This window comes from Semicossyphus pulcher, unplaced genomic scaffold, assembly GCF_022749685.1.
Source record: "Semicossyphus pulcher isolate SPU_LCO1_2020_fin unplaced genomic scaffold, fSemPul1.0.p SCAF_3, whole genome shotgun sequence".
Taxonomy (NCBI): Eukaryota; Metazoa; Chordata; class Actinopteri; order Labriformes; family Labridae; genus Semicossyphus; species Semicossyphus pulcher.
Window position 1 is genome coordinate 17586402 of NW_027211704.1, and position 18622 is coordinate 17605023.

The 18622-nt window shown below is 41.3% G+C and overlaps 1 protein-coding gene across 3 annotated transcripts in view; it reads left to right on the top strand.

Moving 5' to 3' along the window:
- Positions 1–5442: 5442 nt before the first annotated feature.
- LOC138605680 (RNA-binding motif, single-stranded-interacting protein 2-like) overlaps positions 5443–18622 on the top strand; it is a 28715-nt gene continuing 15535 nt past the window's right edge. For 2 of the 3 annotated variants that reach the window (XM_069678079.1, XM_069678081.1), the window contains exons 1-2: positions 5443–5561; positions 16931–17097. In XM_069678079.1, coding sequence (XP_069534180.1) covers positions 5490–5561; positions 16931–17097 — 239 coding nt within the window. In that variant the 5' untranslated portion in view covers positions 5443–5489. The remainder of the gene's footprint in view (positions 5562–16930; positions 17098–18622) is intronic. The other variant, XM_069678080.1, reaches the window with a different exon arrangement.

Here is an 18622-nt window from a genome sequence, read left to right on the forward strand (position 1 = left end):
ACCTAAGGAATTCAAGGCATGCACAAACAGCCCTTCCCCCATCAGCTTTGCCCCCCTCCTCTCCCTCCCCCCACCCTCTTCCCCCTGCCCTCGTCCCCTTCTCTCCTTCCTTCCCTCCCTCCCGCTCCATCACCAGGCTTCTCTCTTTCTTTCCCTCTCTTTCTTTCTGCCTCTTTACTCTCAAATCTGTCGCTCACATTACCTCCAGCTGCAACCTGGACTGAACAGCCGGCTCCAGAAATTCTTGAAAAGTATACGTTGCCAAAAGGAGAAAAAAAGGTGCGATAAATGTAGGTGAAAATATGAGTGTTATGATGTCGTGTTGGTAAGGCAATTATATTGTTTCCTTTTATGAATAAAAACACAGTTTCTCATGTGGTGGTAAGATTGAACAGGTTAGATATTTAAATCACCTGTAGACATCAAGCAACATCAAGCTACGAGTCTGACTTTCTTTATCTTATTCTTAAACATTAAATTTGGAATTCCCTGCACCAGAAGATGGATTATCCCATAAAAATAAAGCGTTAAAGCAGAAAAAAAATCAACGCAAACTCAGTTTACGTTCCTTATTATACCTTTTCTTCACTGTGGGCGCCGTCCCGGGCGGCCGCCTGCAACAGTCGCTCCTCGTCCTCTTTTGTCTTTTATTTATTGTATGTGATATCTTATACCTTTTGCAATTTGCAATAGAAGTTAATCAGACATTAAAGTGAAAGCATAAACTTTATTATTTTAAGCTCTTTTTATATTAAGGGTACCAAACATTCAGGGGGGATATCAGTCAGGGATCAGATACCCAAACCGGGATCATGCTGGAATAGAGCTTCAATAACACGCTGATCATGCTTCTACAAATTTACTACTAAATGTATAAAAAATTAAGAATTATAAACAGGCTTTTGTCTTTGTGCACACTGACTTCTTTTTGTTAACTATTCCCCTCAAGCCTTCCTCACCAACACTTCCTCTTTCACGCTCTCCCTCAAAAACACATTCCAACCACAATGCTTGGCTGATTGTCTGGTGTCTGAATCTGTGTGTGTGTGTGTGTGTGTGTGTGGTCTGTTCGGTGTAAAGAAACTCCTCTCACGTGAAGCGAGCGCACACACACACACACACACTTCCATCTGTTGGTGAAATGATGTGTGTTAGACAGCAGACTGTTTCTAATTTGCTACAACAAGGACGTCAGTAGCGCCAAAATATCCTGCTCCAGGCTGATTCAAGTGTTTATGAGTTCAATATGTGCTATTGTTTGTTTTATTGTGTTACGTATGCTCACTATAGAATAAAATAAGCCTATTTTTAATTCATGATTTCAGACACAAACCGGTTGGTGAAAGGTTTATGTCAAATGATAACTATCGTAAGCAAACACTGATAAAAACCTTACAGTTTGTTTAACTGCAGCTGCACACGTTCACACACATTCCTTCCACATGCAGTTCACACTTGGCAACTTTCTGATGTTTAAATTTAAATAAAGTTTTTTTTTTTCGACTTTAAAAAAAAGTGTGCTGCCTTACCTACAGAACTTTCAAATACTAACTTTTAAATCCTAACTTTTCCCTTTCTCCTCCATCTATATGTCCACCCTGTGTTTGCTGTCTCTCCCCCTCTGTTAGCCACTGTGACCTTGAACCCCACACTGACAGTCTCAATGACCGAGCCCCTCACTCACACATGAACTCCCTGAACCCGTCTACACCATTCACATCCACCTTCCTCCACACACACACAGGCTCCCCTTCCTCCCAAACAACAGCCCACTTTGATGACAGAGGTTCACCCCCACTCCATTGATGCTGGTGTGTGTGTGTGTGTGTGTGTGTGTGTGTGTGTGTGTGTGTGTGTGTGTGCTGGCTTGTTAATGCAGGCAAAGGGTGGAAGGGTGGTATTTCCTCAACATGTGCTGTTGTCCTTAAATAGGTTGTTGCTGTTCTGCTGCACTTTAAGTTGCAAGCTTAGATCGACTTTTGTCTTGGATTAAGTTTTAAATATTATTTAAAAGAAGATAAATCAGGTTTTAGCACCAAACTGGACTAAAAGAAGCCCCACTTTTATGGAACGACCTTTGACCTTTGTCTTGAAACTCTTGAATGTAAGGATTCACTTCCACACAAAGCTCGTAATAAATTAAAGCTGGAAAAATGAGGCGATGAAGCATCTCTTCTATCCCTAATAAACACTGTTAGCAATTCAGCGACTTACACTCCCACACACACACACAAGGCTCAGCTACCCTAGAGGTAATAAGGCCTGAACACTTGGGATGGAGGGGGCTGGGTTTCTAAGCAACGAGCCTGTTGACGTCCAAACAATGTTCATGTCGTCAAAGTGGCGCGTCGTGCCAGACCGAGGTTCTGCTGAGTGCAACAATGTCACTGGTGTGTTCCTGAACGCAGCCCACAGACAGGCGGCCCGGAGTGAATGAAGCAGCAGCGCTAATTCAGACAAATACGCCTTCCGCGGGTTTATTTGTCATTTTACAGTCGATACGGAGGGTAAGAAGAGCTCACAGCTCTGTGGAGGGAAGAGAAAGACGTGCTCAGCAGGGCAGCAACATGCAGATTTGATGTTTTCTGCTGCTGATTCAGGTTTTTGAGAAAAATGGGGAAAAAAAGAAGCTAATAAATTACCAGAGATTACTGGATTGTGAAGTTTGGATTTAGTGTAAAAATTATGGGCTAATAATCTTCAGTATCACCTTTCTTTGGTGACGTTTTGAGCTTCAGGCCAACTTTTGTTTTGAGGATCGGCGAGGTCGTCCAGTTCAGATCCCTCATTTAAATAACAGCCACATACATTCAGAGGGGAAGTCAATTCTGCCTGCCTTTTGTACGAGAAAAATCAAAGTGCAGAGAGAGAAAGTCGTCATCCAGCCAACAGTCTGCTTCTCTTACAGAGGCTGTGTTTGGTATCACCTCCCTCTGAAAACTTTAGTACTGTAATTGTGTGAAATAATTATGTGTTTTGCATGCAGCACTATAAATGATGAAATGACAGTCCTATGGTGCATAAATAACAACATCACTTCTAAGCTACACACCTTGAGTATCATCAAGAGTATCATATGTGCATTACAGTGTGTTTGATTACCCTTTTCTGTGTAGTGTAACCAGTTGTGATAACTTTGAATGCCACAAGAATCAGGTTTCAGCTGCCATCTGTGTCGGGACGCATCTCTCAGCCAATCACTGCAACCAGAGAAAGTGAAAAGTTATTTAAATATAGCAGAAGCGGATAACAAGCCGGAGTCACTGACTGGACAGACATGGACGAGACGTGAGAGGTAACCTCAGGACACAACTCATTCACACTCTGATGGCAAATGTTTAGGTTAAGTGCCCCGTGTGTGTGTGTGTGTGTGTGTGTGTGTGTCTGCTTTTTAACAGCCTGATTAGTCTGCGACCTTCAGAGGAAACTGCAGGACGCCGTTAGCGCGGGAACTGTCTGCACAGGACCTGCTGCAGTATAGATCAGACCACATCACCTGATCAGCATTAGAAGACATTATGTTTGTAAATCCTTTGAGTTCTTACTTTGTCTGATTTAGAGTGAGACCGCTCTGCATTAGTGTTGTGCTGCACAATAAATCATCATCTTAATGGGAGAAGTGACGGGTTCAATGAGAGGGAAGCAGCGGGCTCATCAGCACAGATCAAAGCATGTGACTGACTTTTGATCATCTGCTACTCGTGTGCGTGCATTACAGAATATCTGGATACAAAGTCAGAGCTACAATATTATTTTTACAGGTGTATTTACATACCTGTGCGACAAGAACATGATTGAAAAGTTTTAGCTTTTTAATTTATATTTATAAAGAAAATATAGGCTGTTTCTGTCCTGGTTTTACAGATATATATGACACAAAGATGGCTGTGTCTTTATGTCTGCTTTCTCTGCACATTAACCAAAAGCTCATTTTTTGTCACTGTGTCTATAGTGAGCACATTTACACTAATGTCACTTTATCTACTATAGAGGGCCTTTCTCTTTGACTCATTTTTTTAAAGCATTAGGTATGTTTTTTTATTGCAGGAATGAAGTGCAGGGCACTGGTTTATCTCAGTTGGTAGAGCATGCTCCCCATGTACAGAGGCTTCAGTCCTCAGCCTACTGATCGCAGGCTCGACTCCCAGTCTGCCGGTCATTGGGTGCATGTCATCCCCCACTCTCTACTCCCCACATTTCCTGTCTATCTTCAGCTGTTCTATCTAATAAAGGCAAAAAAAAGAAAAAGGAATGAAGTGTTTAATACCTACAGTACACTGACAAGCAGATTCCATACATTTTTATCCTGTTTGCTCAAGCTGACCTGATAATTCGTGATATATACATCAGTGAAAGTGGCAAAATGATATGAAATTAAAGTGAAATTTAAGGCATTAAGTGGGAGAATGATCTTCAATCATATTTTTGGCACTACTAAAACAGATCAGCACGACGTGAGGGAATCGTAACTATGGTGATTATCTTTGTTTTCAAGGGCTCTATATGGAGCTAACACCGGCTTCGCTTATATGAGCTATATGAACTATAATAACAGTTTATGAAGATAATTCCAATCATGCAGAATTCCCTAACTACGGCTTGTTTTAACTTTACATAGATTATAGTGTTTGTAAAGCAAATTTCAACAACAAAGGTTAAAGAGTGCTGAGCAATCAATACAAACAAACAGAGAGAAGGTTAGACAAGCAGAGGGGAGGACGGAGGGAGAATGAAAGAGCGTACACACTCTGCGGTTTGCTTACAACATGGTGGAGATGCTATACACTTATATTACTCTGTTATCACAGATATCAAGTCTAAATACTGTCATCAGCAGAGCTAGAATTATAAACCTGTAATGACTTATTTTTATGGAAGAGGAGGCACAAGATAGGAGGACATGATCCTTCACTGTGCATAAACACATCTACTAACTCCTGTTTTTATGTGAAATTGGCCATACACTGTTTTATATTTGTACTATTTGACATTTTTACACAAAAGTTACGTTCACTGTTTGTTGATTTGTTGTTGCAGCTCTATTGTTAAAGGGCATACGTTGAGAATAAATTAATCTCTAATGAGGTGAAGTGAGGTCAGGGAGTGTACTAAAGACCCCAGAACCAACATATGGTCACCCATAAACTGATTTAACAAGCCTTTTGTCTTAAGAGCCACAGTTTTGAGAAGCTTCTTCTCTCCTTGTTCTTCTACATTCTCCCCCGGAGATCTAGTAGGCGGGGAATGATGTTGCTCTAATCCCCTCTGTACTATGTGGACCCCCTTGGAGCCGCGTGATGGGACCCCTGAAGTGGCCCAGGGGCCAGCAGTGGGGGCCCCTGCCTGTCTGTCCTGTCGCAGCAACAGCAGCAGCAGCAGCAGCACCACTCTCAGTCAGCCAGCGGGACTCCAGCTCTCACTTCCCCAGCTGCTGACGTCAGCTGGCAGCCTGGGCTGAGCTCGCGGCTCCGGACATAGCGCCGAGAAAAATGCTGCTCTCCGTACCGCCAAGGGCAGGAATCAACCCATACAACGGCTATAACAGCAGAAACAGCAAAAAGGTAAACGCTTTGGGCATTTTCCCGTGTTTTCGGCTTGTTCGCCCTGCAGGACAAGTCGCCCGCGTCTGTCGCCACTAAAACAGGCTTGTGACAGTGAGCTGCAGTGTCCTTGAAAAGCGAAACGTACTGAATTTAACTTAAGACTTGGTGGAGTGAAAACACAGCTAACAGAGCAGCCGTGCTCCGTGTGTGTGAGTGAAGGTGGGAAATTAGCTCGCGCTCCGTCCTGTCATGTTTGCCGCCTGGTGTTTTCAGTGTTTCTCTGTGTGTGTGTTTGTAGTACAGTAAAGGATGTCGATATGGCTCTGCTCACTCATTTGAAAAAGTCAATGGTGGAGAGCAACTTTTATGGGTAACTGTGCCGCGTCGGGATAGCGCGTCCGTGCTGAGCCTGGATGTGTTTGTGGAAGTGGGGGTAGGGTGAGAGGCGGCACGAGAGGGAAACATGGTACAAAATGACTCCTGCATCTTTTCTCCCGCGAGCTCCGGACTCTCATATCTGGTGTTAAATCAGGTCTTCATTGTCTCCGCTGCCGCGTAAGTTTGCAAAGTTTTTTTTTCCTGGTTTCCCATCTGAAAGCGGAATATGCCCCACCCCTCGAAAAATCCCACCAGACCTTCAGGACTACATTCCCAGAATTATGAATCGCGCTCTCGTGGTTACTTTCAATGTTGACTTTGTCGCCTTTGAAACCAACATGTCAGGGAAGGATACTACTACTATCAAAATACACGAACAAATAGGAAAATAAATAAATGCCTGGATTACAAATTGCTTAAATTGCTACATTATTCGGTTAACCGATGTCAGACCTGTTTTTTTCCCACTTGTTTTTTTAAAGAACTAAAATCCGTTGACCCATGTTGTGTATTTATATTTGATCATACATGTGTATCATGTGTTTTCTCTCTATGGACCATGGTGGCTAAAAGAAATAGTTAAAAGCTCTTTCATAAGGCTGTACATGCAGATATGTTGTGATTTTAAATCCATTGCATTCCCAGCAGCTCCTCATGTCCAGGCTGTTTCACTGTGTGTGCTGCTGCCTCTGAAAGGCATTCTGAAAATGTATATGGACATATTGTCTTCCTGTGATCTTGGGCACCGCCTGGCTGCTCATCCTCCCAGATATGATGTCAACACTCGTGCCTGTCTGAGGAGAACAGCATTGTTTGAATTGTTTGCTTTAATACCGCTTCAACTCATTGTAATGAACTCATATCGTCTTTTTACTGAATTGACATGTATCTGCAGGTCTGTATTAGAGCTATCACTTGGTCGGACCTCATTTCGTTGCTATGAGGAGACTGACAAACATTAATTTCCCTAAATTATCAAAGCAAACCATTTTTAGCTCGTCAGGGACCAATAAAAACTGTGAATGTTACTTTTTAAAAAGGAAGTTCTGTATGAGCAATCAGGTGATGAGCCTTGTGAGTGTCAGCACTTGCAGTCTCATGGTGTAATTTGGTCCCTGTCATTTCTGGCCATATGTATAATAGATGTATAACGTAATATAAATAAATCTAAATCTAAACAAAATGTTATAGGTTACCGTTTGATATAGACACAGTGTCCTTTTGTTGTTAACCAAAGCAGAATCAATGATTCAAAATGTGTCTGTTTCTTCCGACAAGATTACTCTTTTGAAGCATTTCGCTGTAAATGATCTGTCCTCATTTCAAACATCAATGTCTCTCCAGACATCAAATCAATTCTAAAAGCATTACAGAGGTAAATCGGAGTTGATTGATAGATTAGTTAACTAAAAATATAGACTGTTGTGATAATAGATTAATCATTTCAGTCAAACATTTGTTTCTTTTCACACGATGAGATCTAATTCGTTTAATAAATAATTAATCAATTAGTTGTAAGTAATTAATTACTAAATTAAATATCTTTGTGTTGTGAACAAAACAAAACAATCGAGGGCATTATTTTGTTGGGTAACACTGATCGACATTTTTCACGATTTTCCTGCATTTTTTAGAACAAACAACTTATCGATTAATCGTTTCAACAGATTAATCGTTTCAACAGATCAATCGACCATGTAAATAAGCCTGCTTTCCTGTGATAACAAGTAAACTCCGGTTATTTTCAAGATTCCGACTTATTGAAATTAACTCGTTATCACAGGAAAACCAGCGTTGTTATCCCGAGATAACGAGGGAAATAAGTCGAGATCTCGAGAAAACAACCGGAAATTGCTCTTTATCACTTAAAAACGAGTATGGATGCATGTCCACTTAAGGCTTCCAAAGTTTGCAGCAATCTGAAGATGCCTCTCTGAGTTGTTTCAGGTTGCAATTGGTAATTTGAGAAACCAATCAGCAGATCAATACAATAATGAAAGTATATAGTTGCAGCCTTAATAAGCCTTTAATAACTCATTGTCAGATATAACAGAAGTTATATAAGTGGCATATTTTTTTTTGCTTTGTTGCCTGGAGTTAGGTGATACCACTCTCACTTCTGTAGGCTACGAAGCTACAGGCCAGCAGTATGCTAGCTTAGCTTAGCACAAAGATGTGAAAACGGGGGAGAGATAACTTTATATAACCTCTCCAAAGGTTATAAAATGAACCTTTATGCTTTCTGTTGTTAACTGCTTATGATAGTGTTATCTGTGTTTTATTGGGTTTTATTGGTATGATCATTACAGACACATTAAATGTGATTAGAACTTCGCTCCTTTGGCCAGATGGTATATTTACCTTTAACAGTCCTTTATGAATAAGTAGTAATTTCTCTGAGCAAATTGAAACCGAAAGCACCAAAAGTGATATATTTTAAGTAAATGTGATGTCGTGTTATTGTAGCAAAAAAAACAAACAGAAAAAGTGTAAACATTGGTGAGCCGACACCAGTGTGACTCGACTACATACGCTAAGAAGAATGTCGGATAATGAAAAGGAAGTTGTGTTTCTCCTCCTTGTTTCAGAGCTCCTCTAAAGTTCACAGAAAGGTCAAGTTCCTGTGTCGTGATTTTTAATGTCCCCCCCCCTCCTGCTTCCACCTCCTCTTCATTCTGTTATCTCTCGCCTGCATTCTGCCGTAGCTGCGTGCGTACACAAAATAAAAGTCTCATCGCAAAGTAAATACACAGTGGGGTGAGAAAGGTGCTCTCCGTGGCTGCCAGGTGATTACTGACCCGGCCGACTAAAAGGTGTTTGGTTTCGGTTATGCTTAAAGCCAGCTGCTCCTCCCCTGACTCAGCACCTCATTTCCTCCTCAAACAAATAGAATTAATGTTCACAAATCAAATTTGGTCGGTTTTACGTGTAAAGCTTCCTGGATGGAAAAATAACAGGAGGCAGTTTGTCGCGTCTAAAGGTATCACACGTCTCGCTCAGGGCCTCGTCGCATGCCTTGTTTTTCTACTCGTCAATCACATTTTTGTTCCCATCTTGGCAGGAGTCCTTTTCAACAAATGTCACCTCACTGCTGTGATTTAAAAATCTAGATGCCTCAACACATACTGTATGCATCACAGAAATAATGGAAGGAAAACACGGTGCATGAAATTGTCACATGGATTTAAAGGGTTTAACTTAAAAGGCCCATCATGTTAAGTCTCCCACCCTTTCACCCACCCGAAGCTTTCAGACGTCACCAGTGTTTCATAATTCTCTCCTCATGTGAACCAAGAGTTTTTTTTTTTAATGTGTGACGTTACTCTTAAACAGCACTCACAGTTTGGCTGATGAATGTGGAAGCGCTGGAATTTAAAACAATACTTTCAAACAACAGAGGCTTTTTTAAAAAGCTTGGCATGGCAAATTGGACATCATTAACATGGATGATCTTTTTTGTATGTTAGCTGCTGGTCAACAGAAATCCTAGTACAACGAAATAACAATGATAATATGCTTTTTAAATAATTAACTAAATACTGTTTTATATAGGCAAAATTGTACCGTAGGTCCCTTGGTATGGTCTGATTAATGAAAACCGTCCAATCACAGGAGTTCATTTTGTGACGTGGTGGTTAATCTCGGTTTAAACACTGAGATCATTTTAAGGACTACAACAAGTAAACACCATCTTCCTACAAAATACAGGTCACTCATTATCATGATGAATAAATGTTATCTCAATAATGAGCAAAACCATCGTTAAGATAATATTTAGCTAAAACCGTCGATCTGGAAATAAAAAGCGTGCAACGTTAAATCTGTCAGGAATCTGTCAGGTCTGAAAATGTGGATTTCAAGGTCAAGATTGGAAAGTGTGCAAAGGCTGAGCTTTGGCAGACTGTTAAAGCACTAATGACATAGACATTAGTTTTGATTACACGGCTATTAACTCGAGAAATAATAATTTGACACAAAACATTGATTTGGAAATGTAATTGATTTAAGAATGATTCTAAATGGTTCATGGATGTCCATGTTGTATCAGAATTTAAAAATGATTAGAATTCAAACAGACTTGATAAACACAGAATCAAGTAGTTCATTTACAGTATTACGAACATGTTCGGCTTTATAGACATCTGACACTCCCAACACTGCAACACAGCAACCCCCTTTTCCCTTCTCTCCAATAATGACCCTTTGTGCTTTTATATTTTCTTCTGAATTAGATTTTCTAACAGGATATTGCTTTTGCCAGAAGTTTAGCGAGCCACTGTCTAATCTGAAAAGCCATCAGTCGTGTCAAATGCCAGATGTCAAGTGTCCTTGAAATGCACCAAAGCGGGGATTTTTACAGACACTTCCTGATTGTATCTGTTTTTACCCCGCAGCCATTGTGTTTTTTTGACCCAAAAAACAGAGCAAACTAAATGTTCAGTGTGATTGATTACTGCACCTAAAGTCTGCTCGAACATGATACAAGTCAGTGCAAGTATACCGACATGAACTGAAACCAACTGAGGGAGGAAATCAATCTTAAAGCATGTTATACCTCGTGCAATTATCACCGCTACTCTGAATCTAAAATGAAAAAGCTAAGCAGACATTTAAAAGTCAAAAGACATCAATCTCTATTTACTAACATCAAATGTAATGACAATACATGTGAAATTGTCCTCACAGTGGCTGTTCTTTAACCTCCAATAAACCTGCTGTATTACACAACATGGCCAGCACTACATGGCAGTTAAAGACAAAGGCACGTACTCATTTCAGGTACTAACTTCCCACCTTAGTGTAATCATTTGTATGTAAGGTGATATAGAGATGCTGTAGCACATTTTATTCTGCATTTTGCTGCCTTTTGCAACTGAATAGCTGTAATTGATGCTCACAGAATCAATACACTGACGTATGCCTTGTTCGGATAGCCAGATTAATACCACTTTTGCCAGATTAATACCACTTTTGCCATGTCCAGAGAGTAACCGGTTGACTTTGGAAACAGCAGAAAACCACGTAAATCGGATTACTGCGAATCAGACCTAGGCCACATTCGGAAGCAACACGACACAAAACAAAGACGTCAAGTTGAGACTGCAGAATTGTTCTACCGGGCAGGTGTTGGCTGAGTTTGTCCGCTGTGACGGGGGAGTTCTGCAACACAACAATGAGATTGTTTGGAGGATCAGATGATTAATCTCTGTGTCTCTGACTCAAGTGTCGGAAAGTTGCGTCAGTAGCGTACGTAGCTGCTGATACCTACATTGTTACCACAGGAACTCATGGTAATAGGTTGGTGATGTCTGGACACACTAATCCGATCTGATCACTTGCAAATTATTATGCAGACAGTCCGTCTCAAAGATCTGATTTGAGAAACAAATCTAATTTGCCTTCTGTCTGAACCAAGCCATAAAAACCTGATGCGTGTAAACCCTGAATATTTGACTTACATTTATCATTTTGCCCCCGACATACATCTAATAAGACAACGGTGTTGTTGGGAGTATTTTGGATGTGTTGGCTGGCAAATAACCAACACATTAGCTGTATAAACGTAATGCCAAAAGATTGTGCAGCTTGTTTAGGAGTTTGTTTTTGGTTGTCAAAAATCATTAAATACAAGTTTAAGCTAGGAGCACAATGTGACTGACTGCCACGGAAACCTCAAGTACAAGTTAGATATTTGTACCTGCCTCAAAAATAGAGCATTGGTCCGGCTGAATTAATCACATGACAATCTGGTTTAGTTACTTTGTTATTTTGTATATAACAGAGATAAAATCAGGGTATTAAAGGCACTGAAAACATATCAAACATGCTTGTATATATATGTTTGCATCAACTCTACAACAGGAAATGCATTACATACAAAGATCCTTGCTGTCTACCGGGCTACTTGTGCATTTGCGTATGAAACCAGCTGTTCCACTGCAGTGAGTCTATCCTCTCTGAACCCTCCTGTACTGTCACCTTTGTCCCTCTGGCCCTCTGCCAGGTATATGTTTATCTATCTCTTTGTTTAATGTGTCAGATGTTTTGGATTGGCCCCCAACTTCAGAGCCAACCGCATGAACCAGCCAAGGTGAGCAGGTAGAGAGGGAGACCGAGCCCTTGGAGAAAGCACAGCTGTCAGAAATCTGATGCCAGGTACCGCAGTGATGCCCGACACTCGGTGTGCCGCACAGTTCGTCAGATCTCTAGCTGAGCCGAGGGCTGGCGTTTGTACGTATCTGTTACCTCCTGACCCGGCTTGAAGGCCGTGTGCTTTTGCATTCGCACTATACATCGAGTTGTGATTAACATTAAGAGGCAGACAGTTTGAGGATTAAAAGGTGGCTATAAAAAGACAAAGGGAAGGGGAGGGTTGGAGACAGAAGGGGAAGGAAGGAGGATTCAGGAGCGAGTCTGGGCGTGAGTTTGGTGTCCCTGTCACCTGGTTGGAATGCAGAGCTCCTCATTCAAATGGCCGTGTGATAAGATCAGGAGCAGACTCAGAGGATTTCCTGCCTGCCGACATACTGCAGCTTTACTAGACACACAGTCCTCACTTCACCCTCGGCTAACACAAAGAGACCATTTTACCTTTTTCCATAGATACCTTAATAATGTTCTTGAGCTATTACTTTCATTTTCTTCGTGGGCTTTTGAGTAACCTTACCAAATCACTATGAATAGCAAGGATTTACCATGTTCTGCTCATTACTGGACAAATAGTGACAAGACATCAAATATTAGATTTATTATTGTGGATTTACTATAAAAAGTCTCTGAAGAAGCACTTTAGTTTGAGGACTGGAGGAAGGATCAGAGAGCTCCTGAAAGAGACACGATCGCACTGCAGCCCTCATTAGAAGGGGGCAGCGTTCCAGAGATAAAGGATACGGTAAACGACACCCTGTGATGTTGAGTACGACATCGCTGACCGAAGTGAATTCATATTTTGAATAACAAGGAAGGAGCAGGGTGATGGGTCAAATTAGCAGAAAAGTTAGCTAGGTTGCGCAGAATGCACAGGGACTGTTGCAATTGCAGCATCGCAACTTTATGGAGGAGGTGACTGATTATTGTCTGTATGATCTTAATGGCAAATAGGACATGATTTGGTTTCAGATCTATAAATCCCAAATGTTTGTTGATGCCTCTGAGGTGAGGATCGAATGCTTTCTCCCATGACTCACTTTCCTCGTTGGTCCTAAAGTGGAGATGCCGCAAAGCGGCAGCTCAGCAGGGTAATTCTATACGAGCTGGAAGCCGTGTCCTCATTCAGCGGTCCGGGCCATAAATCTGTGCATTAGCATGTTAGTCAGTCAGCTGGTCAGACAGTCATGGCTCTTTCCTGCCTGAGGAGAAGACAGGCCCAGCAGTGGGGAGCAGGCAGGCAGACCCCCCAACAGCCAGGAAATCCAAGGAATTCAGCGGGTCAAACTGGGGTCGACTGGAAGAGCCCCACAGGGAGAGGGAGATAAAAACAGAGCGAGAGAGACACTGAAAGCCAGAATTGTTCAAAGATACAGTAGCGATCGTTCAAAGTAAAAAGTCATTATTGAATGTGATTGATGTATTAAGAGATCAAAGTCAACAACGGCGAGCAGAATTTGGGCATCGATGTTAGAAACATCTACATAGCGGAAATAGAGGTTTTATTTATAGAAATGTTCTTGATTTGTACTTTTACTTTGGTCCTAAAAATATCTGGTGATATTTCTGAGCCTTTGTTATGCAGTCGGAGCGCTTCAGCAGAGGAAGATAAATGAAACATCGACAGTGTTTATATTTGAACGAGTCATCGGCATTGTGCTTAACAGTGCAGAAACCTCTGACCTACACTCATGTCTGATGTATCTGTGTATGACATTTTCAAGAGTGAAACTAGCTCAATCTGGAAAGCCGGCTCATTTTTCTAAAGCACATGCTGGTTTTGTGGCTCGTCCTGAAGTCTCATTAAAAAAAAAACCCATATGCTGTTTCCTGAGGTTCAGGTTTCAGATGCTCCCAGGCTCACGTCAGCAGTAGGAAATACCTGACTGAAATGCTTAGACTCTCTATTAAGAGCAGGAAGTCCTCTATTATCTGTTATTAAAATGTAAGTTTTGAGTGCTGATCTACTAATGAAAAAAAAACAAGAAACGGAAGGAAGTAAAGTTGTGCATCAGTCTTTAACAGAAAACATGCAAATCCAGAAGGAACCTGAAATAGCTTGAAAGGTAATCATCAACCAGCAGGGCAGCGAGAGACCTTTGCGAGCTTTAATACTTTAAATGAGATGAGTTCTGTTTGGGATGTGTATAATTATAGTTCATAAGCGGTTTAAAAGACATATGCTGGGAGCCTCGGCTTTGACGGGAAGGTTACAAAATGTCATATTTTTTTTGCCTGTAATGCTTTAAATTTGCGGACGGCTGACTGAGTGAGCAGAAGCTTATGTTTAAATTACTTTTGCTCTCTACCAATGAAATGAAGGCACTTTTATGTGAGTAAGTCTACCTTAGTGTTTGTATCAATTTGTACAATTTGAGCTTTCAAGTGTGTGTTAACACTCTCTGATTGCTTGACAGGTAACCTGTTATTAGTCTGGATTAGTTAGTTTGACATACCAAATCTAGTAATAAGAGACTGTTTCAAAGTAAAGGTCACAAGCATGATATGAAGAATAATACAGTCTTACGAAGCTCGAAAGAATTTTTACAATCAGGCGTGCAGCAGCAGTATAAGCATGTGCGTGTGTGAGTGGTTTGTGTGGGTGCATAAATGCATGTGTCTTTGCAGAGTGGTGATTTAAGGGGTGCTGCTGCAGTGATTTCTCCTGCTCCAGTCTAAAGCTTGATTGGGACTTGGCACTCTGGTAAAGAGTGCTTGAATGAGATTATAGGTCTCTGCTGTCCTCTTCTTTCATTCACAAATTAGCGGCTTCCAAAAATTGTATTCAGCGTGAATTATACTGTGACAAGATAGACAAACTCCTACAGGCAGGCACTAGTGTAAAGGGGATGGAGAATTGACACCATAAAAGAAACGCGTACAATAAACTGCAGCGCAATTCAGTAGCTTTGCAAACAATACTTTCTTTGAGAAGCTTATTATGGACCATTTTGTTGACACATTTGCAGCACATTTTGGTTTGGATCATTTACATTTCAAACTATAACAAGAACATACATTATGAGTCGTCTCTGTAGCCTAAAAGTTTATATGCGTGCAATTATAATCAACATATCACCGCAATCGTCCCAGCACATCCTGCTGTTTTTACGCCTTTATACTCGAGGACTGTGTCAATATTCCTCGAATAAAAGAGATGAAAGGAAAGAACACGCCTCTTTATCTTTGTTTTTATTTGAGCAGGTCGCGTCTCCATGTTGCCTAACATGAACAAACACACGCAAACTTTTCAGGTTTGTTCAGCAGCGGAGGAAGGGAGGATTATCTCTACAGAAATTGGCCTGTTGTTGAATGGCTGCTGGCAGAGCAGGGGTCAGCGGGGCTGTGTTAGAGGGCCTCCATGCCTTATGGGTGGTGTCTAATTAGTGGGATTGGTTGATGTTGCTGGTGTGAGCGCTGCTTCCTGCTGGGCTTTTCCTAAACAGCACCAGTCTGATCAGTGACCCTCTCCTCTGCTGAAATTAACCCATTGTCCTCTTGTCGCCTCAGTCCAATCGCTCTTTCAGATGACACACCACAGCCTCACGGCACTGAGCTCAGGCAGATACACTATATTTGTTCTCATTCCTGTGTTTCCAGCATTGAATTAAACCTTTGGCTGTTAGATTAATAGGGTTTAAGTCCTTTTCTCAAAGCAAACAGACACAACATTTGCCAGTTCTGGCGTGCCTGGTCTGCACTCAAGTGCTGCTATTTATTACCTCAGTCTTATTTGGAAAACAGCCAGTAGATCTATTCCTGGAATGAGAGCTCTTTTATGTGACTTCTTGACAGGCAAAGTGATAATGAAACCGCGTTTATCCCAATAAAAAATACTGCTCTGTATGGTTACACAATCTTTTGTGTGATTTCTCCAAGGAGGGCAACTATCCCATAGTGAGATGAGATGATGCACTGGATGTTGCGCAAGAGCCTTTCATGTTCCTAGCCGTGAGTCATGGACTAGTTGACTGCCAGAGTTTACGACGGGTATTCACCCTCACTAAGTCCTTGTAAACTGATGAAACAAAACAGACCAACTTCAGACATGAGAGGGAGGTTGAGGAGTGGTGGAAGTAGGTATCTGATCAGAACAGATGGCCACAACATGAGCATGTTTCTCTGTCATTTAACCCTGGTGTTCTGCTTTTACTCATTCTCTTTGTGTCTGCTTTGCTTTGATAAATTGACTTTGTTTGTAATGTGGGCTGAAGTCAACCCTGTTTTTGCTTTTCCCCACTTAAGATCTTGCTCACTGTTAACTTTAGACAGAAATTTACAGGGAAATGACTGAAGGACAGTGTTGAACCCGGCCTCTGCAGATGGCAGCGACGCATTTAGAAATGCTTTTATAAGTAGGAGTAAAATGAGAGAAAGAGTCGCAGTATTAAAAACTGTGAGTCCATCATTTCATTCTGCATCATCAGATTGATTTAATGTTAGTTTTAGAGCTTCGGAGCTTTGGTTTAAAAATCAACCGCAGGATTTTTTTGAGGTTCAAAAAGTTAAAAAGAAGTTACCCAACTCAGAGAAAGCATAAGAGGCCCCTTTTCCCTATATGGAGCAGGCAGCCAAGAGGCCCCGCATTCCCCTCAGAACGCAGTATTGGTGAGTGTTGACATGAGGGCTGTGTGATATCATTTTTCGCAGCTCCCACATAATCATCCGTCTCATGCAGGATTACCTTCTATCGCTCAACATCTCTAAACACGCCTCTGAGTATTTCACACTTTAAATTGAATGTAACATCATGAGCTTGTCCAATGTTTGCCGGTGTTTGAATGTATGAAATATTTCGGCTGTGACTTCTGTTGTGTCTTCATGAAAAGTGAACTAATTCTGAGGTTTCTTTCTCTTTGCAGCAGGCCTATGTGTCCTCCGGCCACCAGATGGCGCCCCCCAGTCCCAACACCAACAGCAGTAGCAACAGCAGCGGAGGGGGAGGGGAACAGCTGAGTAAAACTAACCTGTATATTCGTGGCCTTCATCCGGGGACCACGGACCAAGACCTGGTCAAGCTCTGCCAACCGTGAGTGATTTTAACAATTACACTTTTTGAATTAGATGGACTGATGCCTTTTTGGACGCAGCACGGCAGGGTGAAATTGAAAGGATGTTTCATCATTACATTTTGGAAAATTTTGTTCAAATGCTTCCTGGTTGAAAGTTAATATAAAGCTAGACCAAGGAGACCATTGTCTCAGCGGGAAGAGTGGAAGCAGAGGGAATAAGCTTGCCTCCTTCCATCCACAGGTTGAAAATACACATTTCTTAAGCTCAGTTGTAAGCATAGGTTGTCATTCAATATTATTATTTGTTGACAAAAAGACTCCTTAATATTACTCTGCAAGAAAAAAATGATGCAACATAACATAACACCAAAGGGCTAAACACTAACATTTAAAAGTGGTTAGCAAGCTGGCACCTGAAACCAGCTTTAGGTCGTTAAAGCCAAAAAATACGGGTGCCAATATGCAGTCACGTCCGTCTCGGTCATCCAGGTCATGGTAATTCGAAGCTTAATTCAACTGGACTTGGTTGAAGTTCTTAAAGAAATTCAACCTCTTTTCCGAAAGGCTTCTAGAACTAGCTAGAACAGAGACAGAGGCTTACACCTCTAGCTCCGTCCACTGGTCAGTTGGGAACTGAAGAAGCCTTTCGGATGAAACGTCTTCAAGAACCGTAACCAAGTCCAGTTGCCTTTTGGATTAAGCTTCGAATGAATATGCAGTCACCTTATATTTGAGTAATTAAGACATTTTAGCATTTTGTGCTGATACTGTAACAGCAATATTTAAAGATCACTTTTGCACCAAATATAAAAAACGTATTTAATTCTGGGAGTCAAGTGTTGCTGTGTCTTTTATATGTTAAAAAGTGCTTGAGAGTTGGTTACTAATTTCTCAAAATTGGCCTCCTCTGGTGCTTGCTCCTCACTGCACATTGTAACACAACGTAATGTCACGCAACCTAATATAATGTATCTACAACATATTCATTTTTGACATCAGTAGGGGGTCAAGCATACCGTTTCCCCGGCCTCCAATCTTCCTGCTAAGCTAATCACCTCCAGGAGTCAGCGTCACAGGAGCTGTAGCAAACACAGCTTCTTCTCAAAATGTCAAACTATTCCTTCAATGGAGATCTTACACAGATAGATGTTAATAATATGTAAACTATGACATTCAAGCCAATAATGGCAGCGATAAAATCAAACTTGGAGGAATGAGGTATGCCGTGGCCATGCCCATATTTAAGCTTTAGATCAGTGATGCAAAGATGCATTCAGGTCCACGTCAGCCAGTCCAAGTTTTCTTATCTTTGGCTCTACAGAAAGAGTCATGTAGAAATGAACTTTGAGTGAGTGGATAACATCTGTGCTGTCTGGAGCTGTGTTCTTCATCTGTTGGACACATGAAATTAAATTTTTTTAAAACGGTGACTCGATTTAGGCAGGAAGGAAGGACGAGTGGTTTGTGAATAAAGATGTTGAATAACCACAACTGAAGTCACATTGATTAAATCTTGACAATCACAGGAACACAAGAAATTGT